The 15153-nt window shown below is 36.1% G+C and overlaps 1 protein-coding gene across 2 annotated transcripts in view; it reads left to right on the top strand.

Annotated features, from left to right (window-relative positions):
• ubr1 (ubiquitin protein ligase E3 component n-recognin 1) overlaps nucleotides 1-15153 on the top strand; it is a 36989-nt gene that overhangs the window by 17244 nt on the left and 4592 nt on the right. For both annotated transcript variants that reach the window (XM_081394156.1, XM_081394155.1), the window contains exons 20-45: nucleotides 68-131; nucleotides 305-429; nucleotides 1629-1681; nucleotides 1830-1932; nucleotides 2019-2064; nucleotides 2402-2556; nucleotides 2670-2769; nucleotides 3889-3992; nucleotides 4078-4158; nucleotides 4238-4419; nucleotides 5821-6023; nucleotides 6208-6301; nucleotides 8196-8348; nucleotides 8442-8539; nucleotides 8634-8730; nucleotides 9296-9444; nucleotides 9746-9801; nucleotides 9884-9980; nucleotides 10067-10134; nucleotides 10743-10890; nucleotides 10994-11081; nucleotides 11159-11292; nucleotides 11741-11849; nucleotides 12590-12646; nucleotides 12742-12819; nucleotides 12920-13090. In XM_081394156.1, the coding sequence (XP_081250282.1) occupies nucleotides 68-131; nucleotides 305-429; nucleotides 1629-1681; nucleotides 1830-1932; nucleotides 2019-2064; nucleotides 2402-2556; nucleotides 2670-2769; nucleotides 3889-3992; nucleotides 4078-4158; nucleotides 4238-4419; nucleotides 5821-6023; nucleotides 6208-6301; nucleotides 8196-8348; nucleotides 8442-8539; nucleotides 8634-8730; nucleotides 9296-9444; nucleotides 9746-9801; nucleotides 9884-9980; nucleotides 10067-10134; nucleotides 10743-10890; nucleotides 10994-11081; nucleotides 11159-11292; nucleotides 11741-11849; nucleotides 12590-12646; nucleotides 12742-12819; nucleotides 12920-13090 (2813 nt within the window). The remainder of the gene's footprint in view (nucleotides 1-67; nucleotides 132-304; nucleotides 430-1628; nucleotides 1682-1829; nucleotides 1933-2018; nucleotides 2065-2401; nucleotides 2557-2669; nucleotides 2770-3888; nucleotides 3993-4077; nucleotides 4159-4237; nucleotides 4420-5820; nucleotides 6024-6207; nucleotides 6302-8195; nucleotides 8349-8441; nucleotides 8540-8633; nucleotides 8731-9295; nucleotides 9445-9745; nucleotides 9802-9883; nucleotides 9981-10066; nucleotides 10135-10742; nucleotides 10891-10993; nucleotides 11082-11158; nucleotides 11293-11740; nucleotides 11850-12589; nucleotides 12647-12741; nucleotides 12820-12919; nucleotides 13091-15153) is intronic.

Below are 15153 nucleotides of genomic sequence, written 5' to 3'. Positions count from 1 at the left end.
TTTTTTTTTTTTTTACTCATAAATAATTGTTGATTTTGATTGGTTTCTGTGCCTTTTCATCACAAAGGAAGTACTGAAACAGTGGAATAGGTTAACAGAGCAGATGCTCTACCTGATAATCGTCATTGTTGGTAAGATCTCACAACATGACCTTTTATTCCCACCATAGTTAGTTATGGACATTTTTACAGTTTGCTGCCTCTAGTTGATGTGTTATCAGTTGTTTTATGTAAATGGTTTTATTGGAGACACTGCCTTTATTGTTTTACCTCATGTATAAATATTTTACATGCAAAATATGCAGGTGAGCGGTACGTGCCTGGAATAAGTCATGTGACTAAGGAGGATGTGACTATGAGGGAGGTTATCCATCTGCTCTGTATTGAACCCATGGCTCATAGCAGCCTGGTCAAAAGCCTGCCTGATAATGTAAGACATTTAGTGCATTTATACTGTATCTAGTGCATATATTTCATGTTATTATTTTAATTTATGTATTGATTTATTGCTAACATTTTACAAAAAGCTCCCATTAGTTAACAATTTTTAATGCATTAAATAACTTTAACAATTGTAACTGTTTTTTATTAGACTTATGTCAGTTTAAATGTTAATTAATATAAATAACAATAGCAGTTTCCATCCAAAGTTGCAAATTTAATGTGCAAAAATGGAATATCGCTTAAAACATTTTTGAAACAACGTTTCCATTCCATATGTTCAAGAGAAAAAAAATTAACTTCTTGGGAAATTAGTGCAAAATATCTGTAATGAAGATGGAAGTTGCTGCAGTCAGCTCTTTTTTTGAACATCATAGATGACTTGCGCCTCAGAGCACAGACGAAACACTATATACGCTGTCATCCTATCTTTCGTTCAGATGCCTGGTGTTTGGAAATACAATCTTGTGAGACATTTCTGGGGAGGAATTAAACCAAATCATTCTGATGAGACACTTTGGCGTTTCAGAATTATCAAACCAATATTTGAGATGCTGTGCAATGAAATTGGTCCGCTGGTTGGTCCAGTTTTCCAATCGCAGTTTATGCACGTTTTCTTGTCGGATAAAATATTTACAGGGTTCAAGCAAAAAAAAAAAATGACGTTTTGAAAATGTTTGGTTTAAATGTTGTGCTTTCAAGGTTTGAAATATGCTTGAATTTTGAAAATCATCCTTGAAAATGCTTGCTTTTTTTTCTGAGAACGCCTCAGTTAAAAAAAGAAAGAAAATAATTACTTTTGAAAATAGTCGTGGATCATTTGCGCATCATTGCATTGATATCACATGAGCATTTGCATCAGATGTAGTGTTGGGCGATGTGCTCTATAGTCAAATCGTCCTATAGGCGATACACAATATTATCGCTGTTTTTATTATTCATATTAACTTAAACAGTTAACTAAATTAATGAATAAACCTTATTGTAAACTGTTACCTATATTAGTTAAGATTTTTATTCAATTATTCAGCATTGCAGTAAAATTATGGTAGCCAGTTCTGACTGAGATTTATGTACATTAACTTACTAAATTACATTGTCTGAATGTGTGTGGTAGTTTATAAACTAAAAACTTTTATAAAATTTTAACTGTTCTAACTAAATGAATATTTTTTTAATGCAACACAGGAAAGCCACGAAACAGTGCTTGAAACGGTTATCTCCAAGGTTGCCACTTTCAAGTGAGTACATTTCACCAAATTTTTAGTTGGTTATATCAGTTATTACACTGTTATTACTAGTTGTTATACCAGTTGTTACACTGACTGCTCTAAAGTATATTCCAAACAGCACTCTCTAACATTTAACTCTTTGTTAAATGCTGTTTAGAAAACCAGGAGTGTCAGGCCATGGCTTGTATGAGCTGAAGAAGGAATATCTGAAAGAGTTTAACCCCTTCTTCTATCATTATTCCAGACCACAGCATAGTAAGGTATATGATGCGCCTGTTATCTCATTGTCTCATTCAGTAAAACACATTAGTCTTGAAACAGCAGGATGTTTTTTTGTTCATGTTAGGCAGAAGAGGCTCAGAAGAAAATGAATCGAGAGGGCAGTAATAAAGGTATGTAGATCTGTTTTGCACTGAAAACAACTGTACGCATGTAGTGCAGAATAAAAAATGAAATGGATTAAAAAAAAAGTGCTAAACAAAAATGCAACATTTGTTTATATACAAGTAAGATTTAAAAAAATATATATTAGCAAATATGTGATAATGAATATGAGCAGATCTTTTGAGTCATTGTTTTTACTATAATTGTGAATTTTTGCACCTGAATGCTGCATTGACCGATCAGAAGCCAGGACCGGAACTGCCCATTTATGATTTTTTTTTTTCAATAAGACTTTTCAACAAAAAATTTCACTTGTCGTTGATATCTGGTGTTCCTCTATTTTAGCCCTCTGCCCCCCAGTGCCCCCTCACTTTTGTCCAGCATTCTCAAAAATAGTGCATCTCCTCTGCTGTGACGTCTTCATCCATGTTCTGAGGAGAATTCTCCAGAAAGCAGTGGAGGACCGTTCCAACCGATGGACTGAACCCATGATCCAGAGGGTATGACTTTTTTTACAGCTTTTGTATTTCTAAGAACGTTGTTAATTACATGTAATATCATTGGCTGTTGCTGTTTTGACATGGGGATTTTTAACGTGCATGTATGACTTCAGGCACTGCACCTTGTAGGCCAGGCTCTACTGGAGGAAAAAACACAGTTGGAAAGCAGTGGTGCTGAAGAAGTGAACTTTGACTTTAGTCTAAAAGCACAAAGTAAGATGTTACCCTTCATCTTGGCCTAGCACAAAACCTAGTGTGATGCTTTGCATCTTTACATAGACAGCATCCTAACGGCACCGTTATACTATGAGATATGAGAGCGGCGTTAAAGGGATAGTTCACCCAAAAATGAAAATTCTGTCATCATTTACTCTCCCTCAAGTTTTTCCAAACCTGTATGAGTTTCTTAGGGAGTTTCTCAGGGGGTTTCATGAGGGAGAGTAAATGATGACAGAATTTTCATTTTTGGGTGAACTATCCCTTTAAGATGAATATGTAAATATTTCCTTTAAACGCACAACAAAATGGCAGTGGTGAGAAAACAGCAGTAAAGAAAGCATCTGATCATAGTGATGTGGATATGTTTGCACAAGCTCTGCAATTCGAGTCAAGTCATATTTTTTTATCTACCACTTCATACAAAAATATTGCTTTAATACTTTTACAGTATTAAACATGAATAAGCAGTGTCTGTGTCGCTTTTAATTAGAATTACAACTTTAATTTGCACTGTGTTCGTGCTTTTACGGACGTCTGACCATGACCGACTCAGAGCCTTAGAGCACAGAGCCTTTGCTAATTATATTGCGATATGAAAATAAAGCATACAGAAATTGTATCAAGTGTTTATTTAAAAAATAAATTTCCTGTACAGCTGTGATAATACAATACTAAGGGTACGTTTACATGACAGCAACTAAAAACATGATTTCATGATGCCAGTAGTTGGCTATGTAAAAAAACACCTGAACACGTAATACGCATGCGCATGATGTCACCGTTTTCACAAATCCACATTTTTGTAGTTTACATAGAGATTATAACAGTATCGTTTTCAAAAACTTGCACTTTGAAACCAGTTTTCTAAAGCTTTCGTTTTCAGGCCCCCAAAACACCATTGTCGTGTAAATGAACGACCAAATAAAAAGTTTTCTGTTTTTAGTTTCTGCACATGCAATGCATATATTTATTTAATTAAACTGCTGCCTTTCGCACTAAGCCAAATTACGGATTTACTGTTTGATTTTATTTCAGTATATTAATCGTTAGCCTTACAATGAAGGCCTTGCTGTATGTATTTGCTGATCGATATGGATGTGTTTGTATTTTCAGAAACTGGTTCTGAACATGGCAAGTCTTTGTTCCACTTCCTGAACAGAATGAAGTCGTTACCTTCTCTGGAAGCTCAGAATGACATGATCACGTGGAACTTGCAGGTATGAAGATGATGATTATTTAATGTGTATCTGATTGTTTGATTTATCGATTTGAAATGAAAGACCTGAATGTCTCCACTGCAAGATGTTTGAGGTGGTGAAGTGTCTTCGGGAGAAATCCGGTCCAGTTGCTTCATTTGCCGTAGATCACAGCAAGTCAGAAGAGGTATTGCGATTCACACAGATTCAAAAGTGGAAATGCTTCCGTGTCTTCGAGGGGTTTGAAGTGTGTTGTCTCTGCTCAGACCGTTCAGGATAAGGAGAAAGTGGAGCGGAAGAGAAAGGCTGAAGCTGCTAAAGCACACCGGCAGAAGATCATGGCTCAGATGTCGGCCATGCAGAAGAACTTCATAGAGTCCCACAAGATGCTTTACGACAACGTTCCTGAGAGCTCGAGTCAGAGCGACACCGCCACGTCTGTGGAGAGGTCAACACTTCCGCTCATCACTTTCTCTTATACCTTGTTATTCTTTTTCGCTTTTTGACTATCTTTTTTTTTTTTTTTTTTCATTATTGCACTGTTCACTTTTGTTTATTATTTTGAGAAGAGTTTATATATTACATTTATTAACATTAGTTAACTACATTGTTTACAAATACTTCTAAAGCATTTATTAATCTTAGTTAATTTATTAGTAAATGTAAAAAAAATCTAATGATTAAAATCAAATGTTGGACCTGAGCTAACATAACATATAACAGTATTTTTATTAACTTAAATTAACAAAGTGTAATAAATACTGTAACAAATGTATTCCTCATTATTAATGTTAGTTATCCATAAGGTCCCATTACTTTACATTAGTTAATTTTAGTTCACTAATGGGACCTTATTGTAAATATTTAACATTATTTTTAAGTTCTATTATAAAAATTTTTTTAATACATTTTTACGTTCTCTTTTATGTTTCTATTTTTGTTTCTTTCATTTTTAACTTTTGCTTTTTAGTTTTTTTTTCACTTTCTTTCTTTCTTTCACTTTTAGCCTTTTTCATTAGTGTGTCATTTAATCATCCTTTTCTTTCTTTCTTTCTTTCTTTCTTTCTTTCTTTCTTTCTTTCTTTCTTTGCTGCTTTTCTACCAATTGCTTGTATTTTTCCCCCTTTTACTCATTCTATTTGGACTCTTTAATTTGTTTCACTTTCTTTTCTACTTTTTCTCTTTCACTTTTTTCTTTCACTTTCTTTTGGCCTTTTTTATTGCACTCATTGCACTTACATTGTTTTTGATCATACTTTTTTAATTTCATTGGTTTCATCTCTTCTTCAACTCACTTTTATTTTTTCATTTGTTCTTGCTTTGCTTTACTTTACTTTACTTATTTTTTTCATACTTTTATTCACTTTTGTTTTGCTGTAGCTTTTCACAGTATTTTGCTCTTTCATTCTTATTTCTTATTAATTTTTGCATTCTTGCTCTTTCTTTTACTTATTTTTTTTCCATTGTTCTTCCCTGTCATTCTTTCAATCTTTCAGGATTTAATGTTTCACTAATTTAATTCTTTCTCTTTCTTTTTTGCTCTTTAGTTTTTGCTTGTTTTTTGCTTTCTCTTAGACTTTTTTAATTTATTTTGCTCTTTCACTTTCCTTTTCCCTTTATTCATTTTTGCACCATTCACTTTTATTATTACTTTTATATTATATTATCATATTTTCATTATTCATTTTTACTGTTTTGCTTTTTTATCCATAATTTTTCCTTTCGCATAATTCTTTTGTTCTTTTGTCCCCTAAAGCCTGCCTATCAGAATAGCCTATGCCTATCATCATTTGATATCATTTCTGCAAACACAAATGTGATCTAAATGAATTCCACGGTGTGTGTGCAGCTGTGGGATGGATGTGGATGAGAGCCGAGTGGCTGTGGGTCCTCAGCAGGGCTTTTGTTCCTCAGACTGGGAGGCTTTGACCTGTATCCTGTGTCAGGAGGAGCAGGAGGTTCAGGCTCAGGCAGCAGCCATGGTCCTCACTGCATGTGTGCAGAGATCTACAGTTCTCACCCAGAACCGTGCAAAGACGCTCACCACCAAAGGTACCTCTCGAGTACCTTTATTGCTATGAAGCTGCAAGCGTTGACACAATGCATGTATAAATTTCTTGACACGTTATGATGATTTAATGACACAATGATGAAAGGAATTATGCAAACATTGCTAATGTACTGTGATGCTGAATCAGACTGATTCCTCTTCTTTCTTTTTGTTTTTCTCTAACAGAAGGCTGCTACCCCGTGATTATGCCTGCTGATCTGGCTGTGGGCACACACACTGGCAGCTGTGGACATGTGATGCATGCCATCTGCTGGCAAAAGTGAGTCAGTGCTTAAATAGTTACTTAAAGGTGCTGGATGTAACTTTTTCACTCTACTAAAGCATAAAAATACCATAATATATTTGCAGATATTTAGGAAACATGCTGAACATGCACATACTTGTTTTTCTGAAAAACACTTCTACAGCCAGTTATTTTACTTTGAAATGTGCATTCTGTGTTGGAGTGTCTGTTTTTGTTTTGGTCTGTGTGATCTCGCCCACTGACAGTTCACCCAATAGTATTACGACACACCGGGATGCCAGTTAGGATCCCCATAAAAAGCCTCGGTATCCATCTAAAAATCTCTATGAACGAGAGCATATTAATACACGGATAAATCAACTCATTAACTTGCGTTTAAGTCTCCTCGGCTTTCATTGTCAAATGCGCTCGTTCCTGTTGCGTGTCCTCAAACTGGCAACCCGCGTGAGTGTCGAGTCTGAGGAGGGGGCGGGGAAAACGATGATCTCCGTTATTTTGAATTTGGATTACTGTACCATTTTCCATTTACTATTGTCGTTCTTACAGACTGCATCTTTAAAGTGTAACTTCGCCGATTTTCAAAAAGCCTTCAATTTGACTTTTAAAAGGCCTTCAGATACCATGTGAAGGTGATTAACAATTTATATACATATATATATATATATATATATATATATATATATATATATATATACATACATATATATTTTGAATATACTAATGCCTAACAATTACCTTATCCATATTTCATTCAGTTGCAAAACTCAAGTATATAAAAGTCTCTCTATATTTTAATGTTTTTAATCAAGTAATGATTCATAAAAAAGGACAACTAAAGTTGCTCACTCACTCTAAAATTAGATTTTAGTTGTCAGTATATACCTTAACATTACTAGAGTAATGATAGACACACAGGTACAGTAGGTCTTTGTTAGTGTCCAGATTAGCAGTAACAAACCCACCTTTATTGTCTTAATAGACTACTTGCACAACCACTTCCACGTTCTAGTTATTACAACTCGAGAGTTTCTGGTAACAGCGTTCAGCACACCTACATACATGAGAACGCAGATTATTTCTACGTTTTATGGCTGTCAATTGATTAAAACAATGAATCATTTTCTCTGCATTAACATGAATTATCTTGAACTTGCTGAAATGTTCTTATAAATATATTTGCTGTCCAACTGTGCATTCTGAATAATAAATAAATATATTTCCCAAAGTGTTTTTCTCTTTCTGATCATATTTCACACCTGTTGAGTTTACATTTTTAAATGAGTTTGACTGATAAAAAGGATTACTTGTGTGCGCTGGTGCTCTTTTTCCAGTCTTTTAAAATATTTTAATAAATTTAACAATAGATTAAAGATTAAAGATTTAATTACTCTTAAAGAGTAAAGCACACAACGTAGAGGAGACTGACAGTCAACTACTTTGAATATTAAGCATTTGGGGCATAGTCATTTAAATTACATAGAGCAAAATGATTGACAATGGAACAAAAAAAGACAGAATAGTGAATACAATATTTAATTCAAATAAATAAATGTTCGGACTGATCTTATTCATCAGGACTTTCACACTTCAGTGTCACGGTCACTAGTTTAGACTCTGACACCCTGTGGAGAAATAATCACGTATGTTTAACAGCCGCTGCTTTCTCAGATTAAAACTTCATGTTCCATTGAGTTTGGAAAATTCTTTAAGCGTTAATCATCAGAATATCTCTTCTCCTGTCTCTGAAAATGTCTCAGACAATCATTTTAGGTGGCGTTTAGTCAACTAGGTGACTACAGCACATTGAAAATATACATAACAAGAAATAAATGAGTTGTACTATTTCAAAACGGATACTAAAAAAGATATAGCACACCTTACATCGACATGCCTTTTTGTCTGTTTGCAGGTACTTTGAGGCTGTGCAGAACACCACTCGGAATCGGCTGCATGCAGAGCTGATCATAGACCTGGAGAACGGCGAGTACATGTGTCCGCTCTGCAAGTCCCTGTGTAACACGGTCATCCCGCTGATCCCTGTGGAGCCCAGCAGGATTAACTAGTACAGCACCTTTAATAACCTTATTACATTCAATATTTGGTGTTGATGAGTTGAGTTGAAATGTTCACTCTCTCTCTGTTTTCTGTCTGACAGTGAGAATGCTGAGTTAGTTGGTCAGCATCTCACTCTTGAGCGCTGGGTTCAGATTATTTCTTCTCGGATCAGAGGGCTGAGAGCCACATGGGAAGCGGGTGAGACTCTAAACTCATATGTCTTTTCAATTTCTTAATGTCATTGACACTTTCTTTTTAATTCGGATGGATTTGTGTGTTGGTGTATTTACAGACAATAACAGTGAGGCAGCAGCGGAGGAAGCAACAGCACTTTTTGACGAGTGTCAAGCTGATTTCAGATCCATTCTCAGTTTTGGAGTTCAAGAGCCGTGAGTTTCTAAACAGACTGATCTTTACTCAAGTCAATATGGCATAAAAAATTACCATATTTACTTAATATATGCTTCTGGTCCTTTTATTTATTTATTTATTTAACTTAATGAGAAATACATGATTTTGTTGGTTTTATATATGTTGGTCAGATAAATCTGCATATAAATTCAGTTTACCAAATGTAAATCAATTGAATGTGTGGAGAATCACATTATAGTGCAATGTAGATTTATTTTTAACAGCTTTCTCATAAAAAAAATATATATATGTGTGTGTGTGTGTGTGTGTGTGTGGTTGTATATGCATATACATAAATTAAAAAATAATACATAAATGATTGATTTCTGAACAATCATGTGACACTGAAGACTCAAGCTTTGCATCACAGAAATAAATGATATTTTAAAGTATATTCAAATAGAAAACCATTAATATTTTTTTTCAATAATATTTCACAATTTTACTTTTTTTTTAAAATAAATAAATATTTATTAATATTGACATATAACAAATTCATGTTGTCACTAAATATGATGATCTAAAATCCCCATTTCTGAGCAGGCCGAAGTTCTCTCGCAGCATCACAGAGATGTTGGGGGTCTGTGCGACTACAGTGCACAGAGTGGGTCTACAGACGCCCCCCAATGACCTGTGCCCGTACGTGCCTGTCATGTCCTGGAACACTTGTGCCTACACCATCCAGGCCATCGGTAATGCGCTCCTCCTTTAACGTCATAACTGGGGCCTTTGTTAGGCATTGTTGTTTGTAAAGCTGCGTAAAAACAGTGGCAACATTCACACCCATAACCATATTTCAGTTTCACTCTGAAATGATCAGTGCATCAGCAGTGTGAATGACACTTCCAACTGTGTTCTGCTGCTTTGTGAATGTAGGCATGGTGTATTGTGAAAAGTAGTATACAAGTAAACTCCATAGACTTCATAGATAACTGAGATGCATCCTTTCATTTTGACTTGTGCGTCTAATCTGATTTCTTTCTGTCTCTTTAGAGAACATGTTACAGGAAGAGGGAAAGGCTCTTTTTGGATCCCTCCAGAACAGACAGGTCTGGATTGGCTGTACTAATATCGATCATAGTGTGCACTATTTAATGTGCGATTGATTTCTAAAACTGTGTTGTTCTTCAGCTCTCTGGACTCAAAGCGCTGGTGCAGTTTTCAGCAGCTCAGAGGCTGAGGAGCAGTCAAGCTCTCATACAGAAGCATTTTGCTGATATGTTAGCAGGTATGTCACGTTTATGAGAGGATGGATATGTTTGGTGGTTTTGTTCATACAATGTTCATACAATAATTCTCTTTGCCTCTTTCTAGTCCTGGTACCTGTTCCAAATGTAGAAAACACACCATCAATATTAGAAGTGGATTTCTTTCATCTACTGGTGAGTTTTTGTTTTTTTTACTGGACCTTATAAATAGTCAATATGAATCCATATCCATCTGCTAAATAAATAAAATGCTAGAGGAAAGGCTAAATTATTTTTGCCTATGGATAGATAGATAGTAAACTTGTATTGAATTGTACATTATTTATTTATTTATATGATTGTGCATTTATATTAATTTGACAAAAGTGCTTATCCATCCATCGTCTAGATCTAAATAAATAAAATGCTAAATGACTGAAAGGCTACATTTTTGCCTGGAAAATGATAAACAAGCACAAAAAGAAGTCCCATAGACCTGCATTGACCCAAAGCATATCTATAGACTTAGGGAATGGCTCTTTTGCTCTGAGCCAGAAAATAACCAGACAAAATACCCTACCAACATGCTAAAAACCACACAGAACAACTTAGCAAACACGTCAACGCCCTGGCATTATGGAGGCGACTTCTGCACGGGCACGTACCATTAGCAACTTTAGAAAAATGCTCTTTTATGCACTTAGACTTCAAGCGATAATTCAGAGCAGCTAGTTATGTTAGTTCTAAGTGGTTGAACATTACCATTGAGTTGTTGGACTGTTATGTTGTGATGTTCTGCTCAGGTGGGGCTGGTTCTGTCCATCCCAGCGTTGTACCAGGAAGAGGCCGTAGACCTGCAGCCTTCGGCAGTCAGCACAGCGTTCAATCACCTCTACCTGCTGCACCTGGTCACTATGGCACACATGCTGCAGATCCTGCTGGCCTCACACGGTAAACACACACACTGCCGGATGCCAGTTGACACAAAAGAAAGACATTTTTGCAAAATCATTTGCACAGCACTGTTTCAGCAATATTGTGTGTATGTGTGTAGATTGTGCTGTGATAGGAATGGTGGAGGAGGGCGACGAGGCCCTGGCGGCAGCAGAACTCTTCTCTATTGTGTATCAACACACAGACGGGTGAGTTTATGCACGTCATGTAGGGGAAGACGCCCACTTCCTCTCTTGCTGTCTCTCATGGTCTCTCTCTTTCTCAGGTTGAGGCCTGGTGTATCTGGCTTCACTGTAGAGAGTGTAAAGAGAGGTGTCCTTCCCTTCCTGCGCTGTGCTGCACTGTTCTTTAATTGCCTTACAGGAGTGCCCCCTCCAGAGGAGCTGTCCAGTACTGCAGGTCACTGCACTTCATTAGTTGGATTTAAACGTGCCACACTGCTGTTTCCCTGAAAACATTAAAGGTGCTGGAAGCGATTTCTGAGAAACCTCGTTGAAAGTGGATCGGACCTGAGTGCCTAAACACATTTGTAGCCAATCAGCAGTAAGGGGTGTGTCTACTCATGACTCATGAGGGGGGAGGTGCTGTTGGTGAATTTGGGGGCGGAGCTATCAAGATAAGGGTGTGATCCTTTTGGGTTAGGGTGTGTTTGTTTCTGGTGATTTCAAATATCAACAGTATTTTTCAGAAATCGCTTACTGCACGCAAGTTTATCATTCAATGAATGAATTGAGCAGTGTGCAATATTGTTAACAGTGTGTGTGTACTGCGTACTGGAGCAAACTCCACAGTGCTGTATCAGTATAAATTGTATAAAACAATTATTTATCATAATTCATCTTTGCAGAATCACCTGATAGTCAGCTCGCTCTGCTGTGTAGTTACCTCTCCTTACCATCCAACCTGTTTCAACTGTTTCAAGACTACAGGGATGTCGTAACTACCTTATTAAAGAGGTAAAGATCAGATGATGCAAGCTCACTATTTTTTTTAAATATATGTATTAATGAGCCATGTCTACAAATATACAATATCACCTACATTTTTTGCTAATGAACTTCATTACTTGGTATAATAATAATAATTATAAAAATAAAATTATTATAATAATAAACAAAAGAACAATAATAATATATTATTGTTGCTGTTTAGTTGTTTATTATTATAAACAGCTTAACTTAATTATTATTAATAATACTAATAATAATGATAATAATAATAATAATAAACAGTATGTTGCTGCTGCTTTATTGATAATATTAAATAATAGTTTATAATATTTTAAAACGTATTTTATTGTTGTTTTGTTATTAATAATAATACTAATAATGATAAAAACAAACAACCAAAGTAATACAAGTATTATAATAGTTTTATCATTGCTGTTGTTAATTAATAATCATAGTACAAATAAAAAATGATTATATTTAACAATAATAATACATAGTTTATTATTAATAATAATTTAGAATGTTGTTTTGTTTATTATAAGCAAATAATAATTATAACAAATAATTACATTTTAAAAATACATTGAACAATTAAAATTATTATTGCTGTTTAGTTTTTGTTGATAATTAAAATAAGAATGATGATGATAATAGTTAATAATTGACAACAGTGAACATTCCTAATTCCATATATTTATCCATTGATTGAGTTTGATTTTAAACATTGCTCTGTGTCTGTGTCTCAGGTGGTGTGGGAATACAGCCATATCCAAAGCCCTCAAAGGAGAAATGCACATCATCAGGTTTGATGACACTCGAGTTCTCCTCCGACTGATAGTAAACTCCCTTCCTCTTTATTAAAGCACTCATTTCTTTGAATATCTCAACTGTTATTCAGGTATCCTCACAAGAGAAATAGGCTAATAGATCTTCCAGAGGACTATAGTGTGTTGCTCAACCAAGCTAGTCACTTTAAGTAAGTACTATTAATAAAGGAATGTCTATTTAGGGAATTGAATATTTTCTGCAGATTAATAGGATGTTTCCTATGTTGACTATATTTTTTTCTTCCATAGATGCCCAAACTCATCAGATGACGAGCGGAAGCACCCGACTCTGTGTCTGCTGTGTGGGGTCATGCTGTGTGCGCAGAGCTCATGCTGTCAGGTGCAGCTGAACGGAGAGGAAGTGGGAGCGTGTACGGCCCACGCCGCAGTCTGTGGGGCTGGAGTGGGAATGTTTCTCAGGTGAGAGGAACCTGTGCCTGTACCATGTGTATCTTATTTTACAAAACAAATGTCTGTTAAGTAGGGAAGTAACAGTGCACAGGAGTCACGGTTCGGTATGCACCTCGGTTCAAGGGTCACGGTTCGGTACAGTTCGACACCTCGCATCACTGCACTGTAGTAGTGAGACTTCCATTAGTCACAAACCAGCACAATGCCAAATTATTTTGTGTCATAACAGCAGAAAAAACTTTAAATACTCCATAATTTATGGTCATATGATAAGAGTAAGACATCATTCGTAACTGTAAAGTTTCAATCCCGCTTTCCTTTTCATTAAGCTTGTGGAGCGCATCACGAAAATGAATCGAAACTCAGCACTTCATGAGGACTTTCGGTCTCGTGGACTTAAATTGCGCGTGCTCGCGGAGTCTACGAGTCCGTAGGCCATCCCATTCAGCATTTTAACGCTCTGAAGTGTGCTCAGCAGCGCCCCCTTTGTACCCTTGAAGCGGCCGCATAGATGCAGGCTCCACACACTTTAACTACCCAGGAATCCTTGCGAAAGGCCAATCAGACAACGGATGGGAGGAGATTTCGCTCACGGACAATTGTTGACATGGCTGAGAAGAAAATATTACGTTTTTATGACCTAGATGTACAGTTTATACAAACATTATGGTCATCGGGCAGTGGTTGAATAATTGAATAATGCGATCGCATTATGATTCATTAAATAAAAAGAACCGAATGTCAGGGCTTTACGGAGTCATATATAAACACTATATCAGGGCCTGAAATTAACACCCGACCACACGCCAAATGCGGGTGAATTCTGCAATTGGCGGGTAACACTGTCAATCTACCTGCCACACTGGCAGGTAGCCAATAAGAATCGACCCTTCGCGGGGAGTTTGATTGACGGCTATCTGGCCAATCATAATCCGCCGAATCCGCCTTTTTTTTTTTGTCCGACAAAGCAGTCAGGAGAGTTCAACGTTGGATGATTTGAACTTGAAAAAACGGAGTGTACTGAGTAGACCTACTGACATCTTTCCGCAGTTAAAACTTCATTCATGTTTATTTTATGCTATAAATTAACTAGAAAGAAGAGATGATCGGTTCACAAGCAGGCACCACAGCGATCTGTAAAGACACATTACAGAGCCACAAAAACGGTATTGTCTAAATTTCTTTAAAAATGACCAAATTTTAACGTTGATACTTTGTTTAAAATCAAAAGTAACCAGGACTGTCTTGTCTGTCAGCGTGTTGTCAGTGTCCTCCTCTCTGCTGCGCGATGTGTTTTTCATTGCATGAGATCATGGTTTGGCGTGAGCGCGGTGTAGCTTGTCGGACATAGCAACAGTAACTAAAGCGGCTGGGTCTTTGCGTTTTTTTTTTTTTTTTTTTTTTTTTGCAACTGTTGTTATTTGACATTTAAACGAAGTCAGCCATACGCACCAAACGCGAATATGCGTCTAAATTCGCGCCTGACGCGCTATTCGCGTTCGGTGCGAACGCAACATAACGGTTCCTGAACGCTGTAACTAACAGCTGCCCAGCGATCAACACAGCCGCGTGTGATTTGTTTACATAGCCTACGAGCTGCACTCGGTCTATATCTGTATTCTAAGAGTTATTATTACTTGTATGGATCTCGTTAATAACTTGACAGCACTTAAATGTGTATTCTTACAAGTTAAAGAAAAAAATGTTTGTGCAGTTCCTTTTTTTTCACCTTTTATGAGGCAAAAAAAAAACAAAAAAAAACTGGCTGGTGGTCAAAAAAGTTAACTTAAGGCCCTGCACTATATGAATATTGAAACCTGTAAATTCATCTGAAACTCATGCACATTTTTATTATGTGTTTTATTATGTGTTTAAATTGTAATCTTAGTTCAAATGGTACATTATGTATTGTTATGTACAACTGTATATATCATTTAAATAAGTATGATGTATCTATTGTCTAATGCCCAGGTTGCATGCACAATATCAAAATATAGAACTGTAAAATTAGGCTGTGTAGTTGACATGGAGATAAGACGTCGGAGCGCAAAAATGTGATTTCTCCTGTCCAA

Source organism: Scardinius erythrophthalmus (genome assembly GCF_964197995.2).
Source record: "Scardinius erythrophthalmus genome assembly, chromosome: 19".
Classification (NCBI taxonomy): Eukaryota; Metazoa; Chordata; class Actinopteri; order Cypriniformes; family Leuciscidae; genus Scardinius; species Scardinius erythrophthalmus.
This window is presented reverse-complemented; position numbering and strand designations above follow the sequence as displayed.